Source organism: Syngnathoides biaculeatus, chromosome 17 (genome assembly GCF_019802595.1).
Source record: "Syngnathoides biaculeatus isolate LvHL_M chromosome 17, ASM1980259v1, whole genome shotgun sequence".
NCBI classification, from domain to species: domain Eukaryota; kingdom Metazoa; phylum Chordata; class Actinopteri; order Syngnathiformes; family Syngnathidae; genus Syngnathoides; species Syngnathoides biaculeatus.
In genome coordinates, this window is record NC_084656.1 from 17,603,328 (window position 1) to 17,622,390 (window position 19,063).

Here is a 19,063-nt window from a genome sequence, read left to right on the forward strand (position 1 = left end):
TAAAAAAAAAAAACGAATGCAAGACCATTCCCTTTTTATTTATTAATTTCTAGATTCCATTTAGAAACAAAATACTGTATCACAGAAAATGAAATGAACGATTTTTTTTAATAAAATTTAAATTCAATTGAACATGAATTGCTGGAGGAAAGGAGAAATGTGTATTTATATAGTTGTTTTTAAAAAGGTTACAAATTTATTTTGAATATAAAAATACTGTACCACAAAACCTGCTACTGGAATGAGCAACAAAGTTTAATTTCATTGCAACGTACTGTGTTTTGCCAACTCAGCGTTGCAAATAAGAATATCTGGAAAAAAAATAAGGTATTGTGTGGTCCTTTCAATCGTGGGTTATTTATTAAAATAAACATAATCTCTTATTTGAGGTTCCTGCGAGTCTTAAAGTGGACCCTTTCAAAATAAAATCTTCTTTCTCGCGTTTCACTTATGTGAGATTCCAGGCAGCAGCGCGCCGCCTCGCGTCGTTCGCCGGCACTGAAGCGATAAGTGGCTGTCTTGGCGGAGCGAAAAGCTGGGCAAGGGGGATCCATCTTGACCGCAAAACGGAGGAAAAATACGCTAAAGACCAACAAAGGGGAGACGAAAGCAACGGCCTCCCCGTTGAAGTACCTCCCCATCCTCGCCTCGTCGACGGCGCCGTGGGGGAGCCCCGGGAAGGGCTTGCTTTGGGGCCGCTTGTAGGATGTCCCGTCATGAGGGTGAGTTGAGTTCGATCAACAGCGCCGCCGTGGCTAACTCGGGCTTCGAATTACTGCGAGCCTCTGTCCAAGTTTAAAAAAAAATAAAGAGAACGACTCATTATCGTTCATTGTTTTATACACACTGTAACACAACTACAGCCACCGACAGCCATTTTAGCCGTTTAACGATAAAATAGTTGGGAGCTGACTCGACAACATGGCGTAGCTTAGCAGTTAGCCGTTGCTAGGAGGCTACGTGTGCTAACAACGCCAACATCTTGTCATTATGGGCTCACTTTTTGTCACTTAAACGCACAAATTCACAGCGATAGACGCACGTTACGTTCGCCACGTTTGGTCGACTAGCCGCGTGCTAGCAAAAGAGCTAACTGCCCCCCAAAAAGTGTTCCGTTTTGCTACTGCACTGTCATTAAGAGTCAGGCCGCAAAAGTCTTCGACGTATTTATGCACTTAAAAAAATTCCATGGATGTTTTAAAATATACAGTAAGCATTAAAGACTCAAACTAAAGGCCTGTGTGTGTGTTTTAGTGACATGATTGCTAAATGTTTGCTTGAGCAAGCTCAAATGAGAGCGGTCGACCTAAATTTGGTCTTGTGGGACAAAACTAGAACTTTATTTTAAACCCAGGTGCTCTTTTTTTTTAATTTTTTTTATATGACATTAATTTCGAAATGCAGTTTTGAATACGTAGTTAACCGCAGTTGACACACAGTGGATGACCTTAAATGACACTCATAGGTGTTTGATTAGTAATGCCTGCTAATGAGCGCAGTGGTTCTCTTAAATTAGGGTTCGCCCGGAAGGTTCCGGGATTATGAGTGTACCCGGACGATCAAGCAGCATGTCAACAAAGCGAACCTGCGCTGTTTGCATTTTCCAATGTGTGAATGGCATTCAGAAATGTTGTGGAAACAGTCTCTCTTCCTCACCGAGCCCTGAGCATCTGACAGTTCCTGACCAAGAAGAAAACTGGGTTTCTGGAGCGACCTCCCTTCTCACCTGATTTGGCACTGTGAGATTCTTCCCCACCCCACACATTTTCACAAGCTCAATGGGCTCAACAAGGGAAGACGTGGATGGAATCACGAAGTTCCGTTAGATTCCAAGGGGATTATTACCTCAAGTGGAAAACTTCCTAGAAGTCCTGGATCCGTCCTGACACACCTCGTATTCTGGCGTCATTGCAGTACAGAATGTATTTAACTGCACTTGGGCGTTAGGGGAGGCCAAATTTCCCCATTTGTGACCTTTAAGATTTCAAAATCTGATAGCATGACAGATGACCATGAGCTGCATAACTTTGAATCCATGCAGACAAAAAGAAAAAAAATTGGGAAGCACTTTGGTGTTTTGATATATTTTTAGAATAAGTTAAAAATGACTTGAGCAGTTATGCTAATAGTCTGTGTTTTATAAACAATACCATTTCTCCATCACTTTTAAGTTCTGCTTTTTTTCCCTCAATGGGCATTGTCGCAATTGACAAAAACTGAGGAAAAAGCACTGAGCTGAGGTCAGCCTGACATTTCTTCTCCCCCCCCCCTCGTAGGTGTGAGCTGCGATGCTTGTTTGAAGGGAAACTTCCGGGGCAGACGCTTCAAGTGTCTCATCTGCTACGACTACGACCTGTGCGCGTCGTGCTACGAGAGCGGCGCAACCACGACACGACATACCACGGAGCACCCCATGCAGTGTATATTAACCAGGGTAGACTATGGTAAGCCTTGCGTTGTTTTTCTCTTCACTGTCATGTACAATGAGCCATTGGTTATAGTTAACACTTTTGCAAATGTCAGTCAGTCATACTTTTCTAAAAGTACAGTTGTTCCCAGCCTATGGAGCGCACCTGGTGCCTCACCCAGTATATTTGTAAAGGAAATACCATTTGGTACATACATACGCCACAGCTGGGTAAAAGGCCCAAGTGCCCACATTAAAACACGAGATATTTACAAAGAAAGACTGTACACAGAGTTTAACGCTAGCGCCGCGTCAAGGCTAGCGCCGCCACGTTGACGCTAATGATAGCGCCGCACTAACGCGAGCGTTGTGCTAACAGGGACGGTAAAAAAAAAAGAAATGAAAAAATACAGGTAAAAATCATTGAGACACAGCAGTAACACGCTAGCGCAGAGCTAATAGGGCCAGACCGGTAAAAGTCACTTCCTTGGCACATATATTCCACCGGTCTCTCACTTACCTTTTCCGCTAGAGTGCCCCCTATGGGCAGTTAGAAAAAAATGCACAAAGTAGCCACGCACCACATCAACTGCAGGGTTGAAAGCGTGTGAACAAAGTTGGGGCTTATAGGCTGGAAATTACCGTTGTTTGATTTCAAGAAAAAAGTGTCACCGTTTTATGATGTCAATGTGTTTTTAAGTATGAAGAAAAGCAGTATAAAAATAAAACAAAAAACTTTGAAGTAGAAGATTTTTATTTATGAGATGAACTTGTATTGCTGACAAGAAAAGGGATACTTAAAAGATCAATTTTTTTTAAACAGGTGTATATTTTATTTAAAAAAAAAAAAAATTAAAGTGGGGAAAAAGTAGTTAATTTCCAAGCAAAAAGTAGCATTTTTTCTTCAGGCGAGTCATATTATGAGTAAAATATAATATTTTAAAAAAGTTCAATATTTTCAAGATAAAATGTGTATATTTTCAATAAATGCAAGCATTTTTTTGGGGGGGGGAGTCTTATTAGAAAAAAATCACTTAAGAGGAAAAAAAGTGGTGTTTTCAAACAAGTCACATCTAAAAGTTGTATGTTTTCAAGAGTAATTAATAAATACAATTCATATTTAAGAAAGTTTCTAGTTTTCATTGAATCTATTATTAGTTTTTAATAAATAAACCATATATTTCCAAGCAATAAGTCATATAACATGTACAAGAAGTACATCGCACAAAAATAAAATTAAAAATTTTGTATGTTGATAATCTATTCAATTCCAGTCCAGCAGCAGTGTTGCTTGTGTTAGTGGATACAAAAAAGAGAATAAAAGTACTGAGTTTTAATTTTGAATAGAAATCTGATTTGCTTTCATTTGTTTTATTGTGGTTGGAAACAGAATCAGAAAGTGCTAATTAATCCTTTAGTACAGATACTTTTGACAATGGGACTTTGAAATCTCATATACTTTTATCCAGATTGAAATTAACTTTTATTTTAATTAAATTATTCATTCTTCTGCCTTACCCCCTCATCGGATTGTTTTCCTTTTTTAATCATTAAAGTGGTTAGAATCTTCACGGATGACACGTCTGCTGTCAAAAATGTGATTTGAGATGCTTTGCGCGTTTATTGAAGTGGGCGACATTTGGGGTAACCCCCGCGTGCCTAACGAAGTGTCTCTGCGGCCCTCGCAGATTTATTTTATGGCAACGACACCTTCTCGCTGGAGCAGCACCAGGCGTTCACGTGTCCTTACTGTGGCAAGATGGGCTTCACGGAGACGTCCTTGCAGGAACACGTCACCGCTGAGCACCCTGAGACCTCCACCGAGGTGGTGAGTACGCGCCACCTTTTCCACTCAAGACCACCCTTGTTGATTTTTTAAAGATTACAAATCGAGCCACCTAACTTTGTCTTTGTGTTATAGATCTGTCCAATATGTGCCGCCTTGCCCGGGGGGGATCCCAACCACGTCACAGACGACTTCACAGCCCACCTCACTCTCGAGCACAGAGCACCTAGAGATTTGATATCCTTTCGCAAACCTAACATCTTTAAATATACAGCTGAGGTCGGGAAGGTTTTAGACTGAGAGCCATAACCGGGAAATATTTTAAAATGTAATTCCAAAAGAGCCATCCAACATTTTTAAAACTAAATACAAATGTATTCGTGCATTTTATGTAAGACCAACTCTTTAAGACTACAATAAGTCTCTAAATTCATTTAGATAACATTATACTGTTTCTACCAAATGAGGACAAAAATACTTTTTATCATGAATGTGACTTCTTTGCTGATGTCTTAGTTGTCTGTTTCTTCTTCTTTCTTGTTTCTCTTTCGGCTTGTCCCGGTAGGGGTCGCCACACGGGAAGTGCATTCCAAGTTTTCACAATCAGCTGGTCTGCAGGTTGATTTTTTTTTTTTTTTTGTTTTTTTTCATTTGTCCCCACTTATGTGCGCTCGCCGACAGAGGAATGTCTTTATGTAAAAAATAAATAACTAAAATCCGGTGGTGGGCAGCGCATAAGCGCTCTGTCATTATAAACCACAATGATAGGCTGCGTAAGGACTCACATTTTTAATTATGAGTGAGGAGGAGGGGGCGGTGCAAGGTAAACTAAGAAGTAGAGTGTGTGGCTGTCATCGGAGGCTGTACATCAGGTCGTTGTTAGAGAAAGTTATGTGTGGTGCCAAAATGTTCAATGTTTTTTTTTTGGTCACGCAGTCGTGCGATCGACAAGAACGTCCTCACGAACAATCACGATGGACACATTCGGCACCCCTGCTGTACTGTATACAGTATGTCATTATGAGGGCTCTGCGAGCCACACGGAACCACCAAAATAGCCAGGTGTGGCTCGCCAGCCGTAGGTTCCCGACCCCCGATATACAGTATGTAGAACACAAAATGGCTTCTTGCGTTGAACGGATGCTTCCTCTCTGCTTATAATTACCGACAGCAAGGTAAAAATCAAAGCCCTGCATTCATGTTTTTCATCCATCCATCCATTAAAGCCAAATACCAGTTATGGGCGCCCTCCTTCACTCTCTCAATTTTTCACTACACAGTGAATAAAAGTGGTGTATATGTTTTAAAAAAAACCTAATGCAAAAGACACTCACAGTTGATGATGAACTAATAATAAATAATTGGCTCATTTGAGTCCGATCGATACAAGCAAGACTATATTGACAATGTTGTCAACATTGATTACAAACTAAAAAGATGATTGTCCATAATCGCACTTAAGTCTGAGTTGTTCGACATGACTGCCAATATAAAAGCCACTTGATGTTTAATTTGTTTTAATACGTCGAGAATTTTTGATTATGAGCCAAGCAGCTGGCCAATGATTGCCGAACAGTTTTTGATTGATAGACACACACCCCAGTCGGAATCTTCTGTTGAGGACACCGTAGACAAAACTAGCCACTCGTTGCTACTTTGTTTTAATGCGGCAAGCCCCAACAACATTGGCTTATCAACAAGGTAGATGATTGGCAATAATTTCCTAAATTGATTCTGATTGCTCGTTTGGTACCGTCACTGTCAACTTATGTGACAACATTTAATAATGCAATGTTTCCCAACCTTTATTGATCCAAGGCACACATTTAAAATTATAAAGCGACAGTAGACCCCACCAAACCAAAAAGTCCCAAAGTATAGTCAAATAATGATCTTGCCTCGATTTGCATACAAACGTACTCTGTTTAAAGTGTGGCCTGCTAGGTTGAACACAAAGCTAATATTCTGTTGTATGAATGGCAAAATGTCTATACACAGGTTAGTTGTACTTTGTATCTCTAGTGCCTGTCAACAATATGTCACTGGCATGTAGAGAGAGACAATATTTCTAGTTAATTATATGATCATTTGTGTTTGGAAATCACTGTGATTGTGACTCGAGCAGATGAGTCACAATAATTTAACAATACCTCAAGTGCTACCATTTTATCAAGATGGGCCATTTGCCTATGAACGCTGCCAATTCACCATCTGATATCAATGCAGTGCTTTGATGACATCATGAGCTTTGTGAAAACACACAGGGTTACCTCGCTGTCTTTTGTCACAAGCTGAAAGAAGCTCTTTATGGGCAACAGCTCCAAAATACACCTCTGCCTTTTCCACGCCACTATCACTCCTTAACGGACATTCGCTTCACGACGAGTCGAGCAGCGTCCGGCACGTGCGGCGGATGTTCCATCCCGGGCGGGGACTGGGGGGCCCCCGAGCGCGACGCACCAACATGCACTTTACCGGCGGCTCCGGGGGCGCTCTGTCTTCGTCCACGTCGTCATCGCAGAGCTCCACCTACACGCCCAGCAACAGGGAGGCCATGGACCCCATCGCAGGTAAGCGCTGCCGGCAAGCTTAAGATGGGTTGGCGCTCGAGTGAAGTGGCCAGAAAAAAATCCATTTCAAATTTTAATAAATTGAGTTATATGCTTGGTTACCAAATTAATTGGACTCATATGTTGTAGCTCAATTTCCCATGGCTGATGTTGTTGCACAACGGCATCCATTTTGACTCCCTTGCTTTAAGACACCCTCATGCTTGTAACGCTCCAATGTTGTTGTTTTTTTTATGGGTCATATTTTTACATTTCATTTCTTTTACAGCTGACAAAATTACCATTGGGACTTTGATTTTTGTTGTTGTTGTTTTTACAATTTTTAATGAATTATTTATATACAGTAAACCCTCGGTTCTCGATCATTCCCGTTTTCGAACAACTCGATTTTCGAACGAAAATTTCAAGATTTTTTTTTTTTTTTTGCTTCGGTTTTCGAACGAAAATCGGTACCTGAACGCTCCTGACAAAACGCAGAAATAACATATTGCGCTCGGCCAGATCAGCTGGCCCACGACGCGCTTTGTTGTGAATTCCGACGCCGCTGAAAAAACCCGGAAATAACATAATGCGCACTGCGCAAGCAGTTGACCCACCCACAACGCGTTTTGTTAATGTCTATTCAAATGCCCCGTGAAAAAAAAAAAACGGCAATGACATAAGGCGCGCAGCGACACCAGCGCACTTTTGTTATTCTGTATAACGCAGCTTCTGTACACACACACACGTGTCCCGGTAGTGTCTTGTTTTTCTTCTAACCGAGGACTACCGTATTAACCCCCAATCATGGATCCAAAGAAGGCAAGTTGCTGGTTTCAAGTTATTCTGCACCTTTGTTAATAAAAAAAGTTTATAAGGCTGTGGGCCGAGTCGCTAGAGATAGGGCAATGCACTACCAGCCTAGCGTACTCTACTACTAAAGTATACATTTTAAGCAAAAAAAAAAAAAAAATACTTATCATATAAAGTATTTAAACTATACATGTATTTCTACTATGAATTTATCAGGAAAAGCTAAAAAAATGCTTTAAAAAGACAAATTTTTTAGACTTGGAGCGCATAATTTCTTTTTCCATTAATTGTAATGGGAAACATTAATTGGTTTTCAAACAAATCACTTCTCAAAGCATTTTCTGGAACGGATTGTGGTTGAGAACTGAGGCGTCACTGTATAATTCAAAAATAGAAATCGAGGTAATTTCAGAACCTCCCCTACCCCACCCCCAAAAAAACGTAACATTTTTTATACGTTTACTTTCAGAGTTGTTGTCACAGCTGTCCGGGGTGCGGCGCGCAGCGGGCGGCCAAATCAATTCATCGGGGCCTTCGGCGTCACAGCTGCAGCAGCTCCAGATGCAGCTGCAGCTAGAGCGGCAGCAGGCGCAGGCGGCACGCCAGCAGGTGGAGACAGGCCGTCACGCCGCCCGACGTGGCAACAACCCGGCCAACGCCGCCGGCTCGGCCGCCGCCGCCATCCCGCCGCCCAGCGCGGCCCCCACTAGCACGGCCGCTCCGGCCGAAAGCAACCCCTCAACGTCATCCCACAATTCCCAGTTTCTATTAGCACGGTAAGTAGTTCTTTCTATTCGACAAAAATATACGAAGCTGATATGTTCCTTCATGTCAGCAATATTTTTATTATTGTAATTTGTGTCCAACACATTGAGAGGCACTTTTCATCTTGTAACCCTCTGCTTGATTGAACTAATGGAAGCAAAATAGTAGAAACTCGGTGTGAGCATTGCCATGATTATTGTTGCCGGTGTGCAGGCTGAACGAGTCCAAGTTGTCGGAGGTGGAGCGCCAGCTGGCGGAGGGCGAACGCGCCGACCGCAGCCTGTTCGTGCAGGAGCTGCTGCTGTCCACGCTCATGCGTGACGAGAGTTCGTCGTCCGACGAGGACGAGCGGCGGGACTTCGCCGACTTCGGCGCCATGGGTTGCGTTGACGTGATGCCCCTTGATGTGGCGTTGGAGCACCTGCAGCTCCGCGAGAGAGCTTCCGCCTCCAAGGAGCCGCCGCCGCCTCTTTGATGTCCAGGCAGTGTACAGACTCTGTCCCAACTGCTGCAGTTGTCAGTGATGGACACCTCTCGCTCCCCCCAAGAAGCCCCACCTCCCATTCAAAAAAATTTTTATTTTTTTTTTTGGGTGATTGTATTGTCAGGCGATGTTTTTTGTTTTTTTTCCGTTTTGTTTTTACATGTACGCAAAACTCTAAGAAGCATCGTAGATGACATGAGACAATTTAATTGTCATGATATATGAATATAACGTGCACAAAATGCTTTTTTGTGGTCACAAAATACGAAATTGTGGCCCCAATATGGACATAATTGCAGGGAAATACTTAAATTTGTGGCCAGAAAATTGGTATTTTCCACACAAAGTGCGTATTTTTGGCCGCAAAATGTTTATTTGTGGCTATGAAATGGTTATGTGTGTGAAACACTAAGTTGTTGCCAGGAAACCATGATAATGTCTGCCCAAAATACTAATTTGTGGAAACAAAATACTCATAACATGCGTCTAAAATGCTCATTTGTGGTACAATAGGTACAATGCCGTGAAAAAGTATTTGCCCCCCCCTCCTGATTTCTGTTTTATTGGATATCACAAAGGTTTGAAATTATCAAACCAATTTTAATATTGCTCACAGACAACCCAAGGAAATATGAAATTCAGTTTTTAAATGACAGTTCAATTTATGAAGGCACAAAAAAATCCAAAACTTTCCGACCCTTTGTGAAAAAGTAATTGCCCCCTGAACCTAATAACGGGTTGTGTCACCATTAGCAGCAATAACGGGATCAACCGTTTGCCATCTTCGGTGAGGAGTCTTTCAGATTGCTCTGGAGGAATTTTGTCCCGCTCTTTGCAGAATTGTTTTAATGTCACCATATTGGACGGTTTTCTCGCATGAAATGCCTGTTTAATGTCACACCACAGCATCACAGTTGGATTTAAATGCAGACTGACTTGGCCACTCTAAAATCTGTGTCTTTTTTTTTTTTTTTTTTTTTTTACCCATTCAGAGGTGGACTTGCTGGTGTGTTTCAGATCGTTGTCTTGGTGCATGATACGAGAGCCCTTGAGTTAGAGGGCACGAACCGATGGCCGGACGTTCTTCAGGATTTTGCGGTGCACAGCAGAATTCATTGTTTCTTCAATCACAGCAAGTTGTCCCGGTCCTGAGGTAGGAAAGCAGCCCCAGACCATCACCCTGCCACCACCATTCTTCACTGTTCGACCATTCTTGGCTGACAGCAGTGGTTTACGCCTGGGAACTCTCCCATGGATGCCATTTTTGGCCAGTGTCTTTCTTATGGTAGGGTCATGAACAATGACCTTAACTGAGACCAGCGAGCTCTTCTCTGTTCGAGGTTCTTTTGTGACGTGGGTGAGTGGCTGTCACACTCTTGGTCGTCCATTCCTGGGAGACTTTGCCATATTTCCTAGTTTTCTCCATTTGTGGATTCCCACTTTGTGGAAAATGGCTCTGACGGTAGTTCGCTGGAGCCCCAAACCCTCGAAAATGGTTGTAACCTTTTCCAGACTGATTGATCACTTTTTTTTTTTCATTTCTTCTTGAATTTCTTTGGATTGTGGCATGATGCATTTGTTCTCGAGATCTTGTAGCCTACTTCACGTTCTCTGAGGGATTCTATTAGTGATTTCTTGTTTCAACAAGTATGGCCGTAATCAGGGTTGCATGTGGGTCGTGAAAATGAACCCAGCTTTCCCAAATTTGAGGTCAGTCACAGTGACATTGTGAGGATGGGCAATTACTTTTTCACAAAGGGTGTGAAATGTTGGGATTTCTTTTTTGGTGCCTTCAATTGAATTGTCATTTGAAAACTGCATTTTCTATTTCCTTGGGTTGTGTCTGAGTGATATTAAAATTGGTTTGATTTGAAACCTTCGTGTGTGATATGAAAAAAAAAAACTGAAATCAGAATGGTGGCAAATACATTTTTAGGGGACTGAATAATGTGCTTACGAAAAACCAATTCTTGCTCGCAGAAAGTGTGCACAAAATGCAAATTTGCGATCACGAAATAGGTATGTCATTTACGCAAAATACGAGAAACGAGATACGTGAAATGGGTATAACATACTAGTCCCCTTCAAAAGTATGAAAGTATATGGTAAGGTCAATTAGTTTGTTGTATACTGAAGACATTTGTGTTTCAGATCAATGTGAGAGAAAACATAAAAATTCCAGCTTTTTCTAATTTTTAAACTGGAGGGCACGCCAGTTATGTAAAAGTTTTTCCAGGCCACTAATCAGTTGTTTTGTTTCTTGGCCTTTCTCTGTTCAGTCTCCTTTTGAGGAGGTAAAATGCATACTCTATTGGGTTAAGGTACCCAAAGGTCCCAAAGCCAAATAAGCGTCTTCAGTATAGAACAAAAACAAAGCAGTTGACCTTCCCCTTCCAATATTTTGGGATGGACATAGAAAGTTGTGATCCTGAAAGAGTTGTAACGTGTGCGCAAAATAATTTGTAGCAACCAAGTTGTTATAAACAGGCATATTAATTCTTGGGTTTACAATAGGAGTAACTCATCTTTTTAAAACTGAACCGCTTCTGTGGTAATCTGGTGATTAATGCAAAGGGCTACCAATTCAAAACACGCATGTTGCTCAATTGAACTTTAATATTGTGATTTCTCACAATTGTCAGCAATGAAAGGAAACAAATATCAGTATGCAGTACTTTAGCTCCATAAATCTGCACGTGGTTACAATTTTCTGACAATCACTTTCACAATATGCCTAAGAATAGCAAAATTCATCTACTACTTTACACTTTAGACAAGGCGTGCTCACGTTTTCTAACTCATCTGTCAAGTAGTGCCGCAGGTACTTCGTGGTCATATGTTAACATTTTGTTTGCACGTTAAATCTATAATGGTGGCCCTATTTTCACCCCCCCCTGCCCAACACACACTCCCCCCTGCCAAAGTAATTAATGTCTGTCTCTAAAACTACACCAGAGTTGGGGGCAGAACAGAGTGACGGCGTGATCGAGCGGGCGCACAGGAATATATCTAATTATATGAAGATGATAATCATACATTTCCCCCACCCTCCCCATCTATGAAAATGCTCGACACCCACCAACCGTCCCAACCCGTTGGGACGCAGCCCCAAACCCTCACTGCCCTCACCCCTTGACACCTCCCTCCCTTCCACCGCCCCACGCTTATAAATAGCCCTCCACCCACTTTTGACAAGATCAGAGGACGCGGGGGCCCCCTCTACCCAAGCTGCTGTGTGTTTCAGACTTATCAATAAAAACAAGTGTTCGGATGGGTTAACGTAATAGCTACTGCATGCGGTTCTTTGCGGCGTGCATGACTTTTAATCATTCCAAAAAAGACACAAAAAAAAAATCCAAAAGCTGACATGTTGACTAGCTAATGCTGGTTAGCTTTCCGCAGATGCCTCTAAAATACGAAGAATGCGCTTCTTTCTTTTTTTTTTTTTTTTTTTTTTTTTTTTTTTTTGTTCATGAAGAAAAGCCGCGTCTGAATACGCACATTGGAAGGAACTGTTACAATTTTTAGTGAGTAGACGCCGTGTACAGTAATCCATACACGAGTGATTGTGTCTGTCCACTTTTTTTGTTTTTTCCCTGGGTTGTGTTTTTCAGAGAGGGGACATTCTATTTTCTGCTAAGGCTAGCTAGCACTTTGTATTTATTCATGTCTTGTTTCAGAGCCTTGACGAATCTCGCCGCCTTTGCGCCTTCTTCCACGTTGACCCTCCAAAGTACAATGCAAGATGTATATCGAATTTGTGGCTTTAAGAATGGTTCAAAGACAGGAGCGGACGTTTCTTTTTATGACAAAATGTACATTTAGCGTACAATAAATCCAAAACTGCACAGCTTTTGATGAAGCCAAGGGTTGACACTATGTTGCACCTCTATGCGTCGAAATTAAGCCGATGCGTAGTGTACAAAGGTGTCTTGAGTCCCAGATTCAAAAGAAATATTAGAAAGTGATGACAAAGATTTGTAAATTATGAAGAAAAGCAGTCATATTTCAAGAATGTGAAGATGGGTTGTGACATTGCAAGAAAAATATTTACCGTAAGACAGTGGTGTCATGAGATACAATTGACCTGACTTCGTTTTTCGAAATACGAGCCATCATTTGGATGATTTTTTTTTTAGGTGGGTGGGTGGTTTTGCTTTGATTTGCAAGCTCAACACTTGATATAGTCGTATGGTAGCAGTAATTCAACTCTATAATAAACAGGACTTGGGCAAACAGTGAAAAGTTCTTCAAAAAAAAAAAAACAGAAAGAGGCTTCAAGCTGTTTAATGCCACGTTAAGAGTAACACTTATATTTAAAACAGATTTGTTTTTGGACGTTGTGCTTATCTTAATGCAAATGAGCAATGCGAAATGCTATTGGTATGCTAACATTTCATACCTATGCTCAGTTTTAGAAGCAATGGATATTTGAACATAAATGCTGTAGCAACACAATTAGACAACAATACCCACTGAAATCTACATATCCTCTGAAAAAATACCGTCGTAGCATCTTACTAAGAATTTATATCCTGTACTCTATATACAGCATTATACCCCCTCCTGGTGGCCAAGGCAGATCACACCAGAAGGAACATTTATTCTTTTATATTTATTATTACTCGGTTTTTATAAAGTGGATTAAGGGGTGCATTTTTTCCTCATCCCCCCCCCAAGAAAAGTACCAAAATCAGAGTAATGGCTTTTTCTTTCAATGGGGAAAGATGATTGGTAATTTTTTTTTTTGTTTGTTTCGTGGGGTGAGTCAGGGAATTATTTACATTTGCATCACTGCAGCTCGGAGGGGAAAAAAATTTCAAGTTAAAAAAACTTGGTTTATGTTGCTGTTAGAAATACAACGTTTTTACAAAATTTAAAATAAAAACTGTAAGAATGAGGTTGTACATTTATGAAGGGAAATTACAAGAAGAAAGCAATTTTATTTTTTTTTAACATAAAAAATATATTTACAGTGGGCCATGCATTTGGTACCGCGGCCATTAATAGTGACTTACCTCATAATCCACCTTTTTATACCACCACAGGTCCAATTTATGAAACCATTAATACTAAACAAAAAGACTATAACAGCACACAACTGTGCCACTCATCATGGCTGTTGAGAACCAATATTTAATGACAAAAAATATTAAAAATCAGTGCATCATACTCACCACTGATGATGATTGTGTGCACTGTGCTGATTACATTTGATGTGTTTTACTAGTTGACCTTGGCTTCCTGTGACCCAATCAGAGGTCGGGGAAAAAACCCCCCAATTTTATCAATATTTACGATTTGGAAATATCTACATTCTTTAGCCTAAATGTTCACATGGAATGTAGAAAAAGAACTGAATAGGAGAACTAGAGAAAAATTCCCAGCTGAGAAAGAAGGTGAGAACTATGGAATTGTTTATGGTTGTAGTACTAAGCTTTGAGGAACACCACGGGTCAAGTGTGGTAAAAATGAACATCCAGTGAAACGTTTGTATATCCCGCGTACTTTGTGACTTATTAATGAACAGATTGCCGTTGTCTAGAGGCAGCTGTTGGTGAAAAGGAGAACGACCTTGACGTTCCAACGCCAGCGTCCAGAACTAGCAACTCTATGCAAGGTGAGAAAGCCCCTCACACACTAGGTGCTAAGTCTTCTGATAACAACACTGAAGGGGACAATCGTATCCTGCAACGTGTCGTGCGTTTGCCAGCTGTTCTTGTCACTCCTCACGAGTTATCGTTAGAAACAAAAGTGACCGCAGATTGCCTTTGTCTAAACGTTATTTTTCTATGTCGGTAAAATTTGTCAATCATCGTCTGGAGGTGACCATCAGGCAGTTTTGAAGTTTATTGACAGTACCTAAGTGGAAAATAATCTGTGCTGCTTTTCCACCCCTTTTTTTGGGAAGGGGGGTGAACACAGAGGTCACAATGACCCTCTGAACTTCTATTTCAGTCTTTATTGTAGACATTGACGTCACAATCTTTGTGTGTGCTTCATTGTCGGCTTTTATGGCGCACACTTTGCCACGCTTTCACTCTGCTGCTTTTTTTTTTTCAGGTTAATGTGATCTGAGAATCTTTTTTTTTTTTTTTTTTCAGGGTTTTATCTCGCACACTGGTATCATAGCGTGTGATTTGTGATTGTTTTTTTTAAGGTGATTGTGATGTTACGCTGTCCTTGTTCTTTTGAGCCCTTTTGTGATGTCCCGCCTTTGTCTGTTTTTCAAACTTTAGCGTTGGACACGTTGAGGATGCTCATGGAAAGGTACAGAGAAGGTCACAAGAAGCTACATTGTGTCTTTGTAGACCTAGAGAAAGCCTATGAGAGTACCAAGAGAGGAACTGTGGTACTGCATGCGCAAGTCCGGTGTGGCGGAGAAATATGTTAGAATAGTAGAGGACATGTATGAGGGCAGCAGAACAGGGGTGTCAGATGAATTTAAGGTGGCGGTGGGACTGTACCAGGGATCCGTGCTGAGCCCCTCCCTGTTTGCGGTGGTAATGGATAGGCTGACAGACGAGGTTAGACTGGAATGCCCTTGGACTATGATTTTCGCAGATGATATTGTGATCTGCAGCGAAAGCAGGCATGCACGAGATAGGCTTGGGTGGAAAAAGATGACACGCCGTGGCGACCCTTAACGGGACAAGCCGAAAGGAAAAGAAGGAGCGTTGGACACTGCGTTCACGCTTTCCCTTTGTGCATTTTCAGACTTCCTCTGCTTCATTTTTGAGCTTCAAAAAAGGACGACGCATGGACGCGTAGTGTAGGACGTACCACCTTTATTAAATACACAGTATCACAAGGAACATCTCCATTAATTGTGGTTAAGCTACTCACATGATGCACAAAGCATTTGATTGATTGATTGATTTGATTGATTAAAGCGAGGTTAAAATCTGCCTCACACGCCGTCTTGCATCCGAGCGCGCGTAGAAACGCGCACACATCATCTCAGACACACACGCGCGCGCACGCACACACAAGTCTTTGTTTTTTGCACAGTTAAATCAAAATTAATCTGCACATGAATGAAAATGCCATTTTTGTCCCTTTTAGCACATATTTACAAAAACAATGATCTCCCCACCCCTCCCCCAATCCCACATGATAAATTACATTCAAAAGAGGTGCCCGGCCTTGTCGTTTACATTCAAAATAATATACTATTCATGATGCAAAGTCACAGTTATTCAGAGGCTACAGTCAGTCAGAGGTCCTTTTTTTTTTTTTTTTAATTCATTAAAACAAACTTCTTCTCTGCACCCCTGGAATTATGAGTGGAAAATAATTTCAAAGGAACTGAGTAATTTTTCCCACGAGCACAAAGAAAATCCAAATGTTATTTACATGGAATATGTATTGCCGTCGGCCCCAGAACTCGTGATACCTGTAACACAGCCTACGGGTCGCAAATATCCCAACTGTACAGCGGCCAGTTTATGATGTACTGCGGACGCGCCATAAACAAATAAAAATGATGCCGTAATATATATAGTTTTTCAATCTTAGTGCCTAACGAGTGTCAAAAAACGAAGAATGTAACATAGTTTGACAGCGTTAAATATCATGACAAGGTAACAGTAGCCATTCAGCAACGCCATATATAGAAATTATATCCAAATCTCAATACTGTAATTGTGTTTTCCGCCCCAAAATCAGGTGTCATTGTGAGGATTACTGCTGGCAAACATTCAATATATATATGTAGATCACAGGTGTCAAACTCTTGGCCCGGGGGCCAGATCCCGGACCACCACGTGATTTTATGTGGCCCGCGAAGCCAAATCTAGAGTGTCAATTTCAAAGATTCTTGTAAAAAAAATTTTGTTCAAAAATTTCAAATCGTCACCCATCATGAATGATAAAGTTGAGATATTCCAAGCATTTTTGCAAATTGTTGAAAAACAGATTACCCTTGATTTCTGATCCCAAAAGTAGATCATAAATTGATGATTGATGAATACGATGAGACGATTAAATATTTTTATTATTTTGCAGTCATAATGCCCCTCTGAGGGGAAACCGGAATCAGAATGTGGCCTGCGAGAAAAATGAATTTGACACCCCTGATGTAGATTATTGTAATACTTTGCCAACAATAATATAACGATACCGCGGTTAGTCACTGTCCACCATACCTAGAAATTACAGCCAACTATGTACAATTTTTTTTATTAATCCCAATCAATCAGTTATCTCCGGATTGTGACATTACTGTAGCTGTTGGAATAAAATCAATAATAATAATAATACAATATCACAGTTTTCTATGATACCATCAGTAGTATTGTACAAGTTACTGATATTACTGATACCGCGATTAGTTATGACCAAATTCCCTTGCCTTGAAATTACAGCAAATCAGGTACAGTTCCTTTTTTTTTTTTTTTTTTTTTTTTAACCCAATCCAACATGATATCTAATAATCATATCACGTATCACGACTATCCTCCCATGTTTCCGCGCCCCATCTTATTGATAATCAGATCATTTTTGCATCAAGATGTTCTGCAATCTCCATCCCCTCAGACGAGCGATGCGGTCGTCGGTAACGCAGACAAAAATGAACGGCGAGAACGTCGGCTAATCCGTTGCAGTATATCAAAGCATACGCATAATTGCGTAAAAAAAAGGGTCAGAAATTGCCGAAATCAACAATAATACTTTTTTTTTTATAGGATTCATTATAATAATTCACACTCCTCTTCTTATCCCCTCTGCAATTTATAATGACTTAAAAAAAATCTCACGATCCTGCTGGTGAATTAAAAAATGAAATCTGTAAAAATATAAAATAAGATGTGCTCTTGTTTTTGTTTTTTTTCCGTTTTTTGGGAGGGGCAAGAGACGCAGCTCCGACTCATCATCTGTGTGCTTTTTAAATACATGGAACAATACAATTGCTCGAAGCACCCCTGACAACATCGAAAACGTCACACGGTCGTCGTATATGCGCGGGAACGTATTTACAGAAAAAGTCACCTTGATTGGGGAAAACGGTGCTGAGAAAAAAAAAAAAAATGAAACGCTAAATCAATATTCTTTCTTAAATCGAGTTTTTAGTCAATGTTATTTGTTTGTGTCCATGTGCCCTGCAATTGGCTGGCGACCACGATAGCTGCGACAGGCTCCATCATATTGGCGACCTGAGTGTGGATAAGCGGTGTTAAAAAAAAATGGATAGGCTGCACGCATTGAAATATTTTATTCATTTTAATCGTCAAAATTGTAATACATGACATGTTTTAATTATTTTTTTAACGTTGGTACGTTTCGGCACACTTTTAGGATTTCTCTTTATTTATAACATATATTGTACGTCAGTATAATATTTGATTATATTTCATTTGCGGTGCATGGGATCCATATTTACTTTTGAAATATGCTTCAGTGCACGAAAGAGGGTTTTTAAAAAATTGCTTATACAATGTAGTGGCTTTGGTAATTTTTTTCCAATTAAGATAATCATGTAATAGTGTATCATTGTAATATTTGGTTTTATATTGTATTTAAATATATTTTTCATTGGTCCATACCGAGATGTTTGGGCTCCGTTATAATCCATCAGACTTGTTGGTATAATTAGAATCATAAATAATAATGATAGTAAATGTAAAAATACATTCAAAATAAATTAATAATAAATACACAATAGATATTTCTATACTGTATGGATATAAATATAACCACAACCACAGACTTTGTGTAAAAATAACAAACAAAAAGGAGTAATAAGATAGAATTGTGTAATTACATATAAGCAATATTACATTAAAATATATATACATTTTTTTGAAGTCTTCTAATATAGTTCCATGTTTTTTTGGTAGGATTTAATAACTGTATTTGTTGTATTGCAATGCTTGGGCTGTGTAGGCTGATACAAAATTGGGAAAAAAAATCTTATACATTTTACACATTAGGCGTATGTTTAAAAAAAAAAAATCATCTTGAAATATATTACTCTCTCTTTGTAGGGTTTAAATTTAAATATATTTGTCATATATCGTAGCATGGGCCCATGCTAAAAAATAAATATCTTTAAAATTTGAGATAAAACAAAACATTTGTTTAAAAAAAAAAAAAAAAGAATACGACAACAACAAGCGGAAAGCTCAGTCTATTTGCACGTTTCCCTTTGTTCACACGCGGCAAATGCGCACGACGACAAAATCGCATTCAGTCTCAAGCGTGTCGGGACGTAGTCACGTGACCCATAATGCATTGCGGCCCCCTCCCTCCCTCCCCCC

General features: G+C 40.2%; 1 protein-coding gene across 1 annotated transcript; it reads left to right on the top strand.

The window, feature by feature from the left end:
• Positions 1 to 418: 418 nt before the first annotated feature.
• Positions 419 to 13,468, top strand: kcmf1 (potassium channel modulatory factor 1). Its single transcript, XM_061801787.1, has 7 exons — positions 419 to 722; positions 2,277 to 2,444; positions 4,096 to 4,235; positions 4,329 to 4,430; positions 6,574 to 6,763; positions 8,025 to 8,331; positions 8,534 to 13,468. Exons 1-7 carry the CDS (start codon positions 707 to 709, stop codon positions 8,793 to 8,795), a joined length of 1,185 nt encoding a protein of 394 aa, XP_061657771.1. The 5' UTR covers positions 419 to 706; the 3' UTR covers positions 8,796 to 13,468.
• The last annotated feature ends 5,595 nt before the right edge of the window (positions 13,469 to 19,063 follow it).

What these genes read in the sequence shown, in the direction of transcription:
- kcmf1 (XM_061801787.1), top strand. An exon ending in GGCCATGGACCCCATCGCAG is followed by an intron (nt 6,764 to 8,024) that starts GTAAGCGCTGCC and finishes GTTTACTTTCAG; the next exon opens with AGTTGTTGTCACAGCTGTCC. An exon ending in TCCCAGTTTCTATTAGCACG is followed by an intron (nt 8,332 to 8,533) that starts GTAAGTAGTTCT and finishes GCCGGTGTGCAG; the next exon opens with GCTGAACGAGTCCAAGTTGT.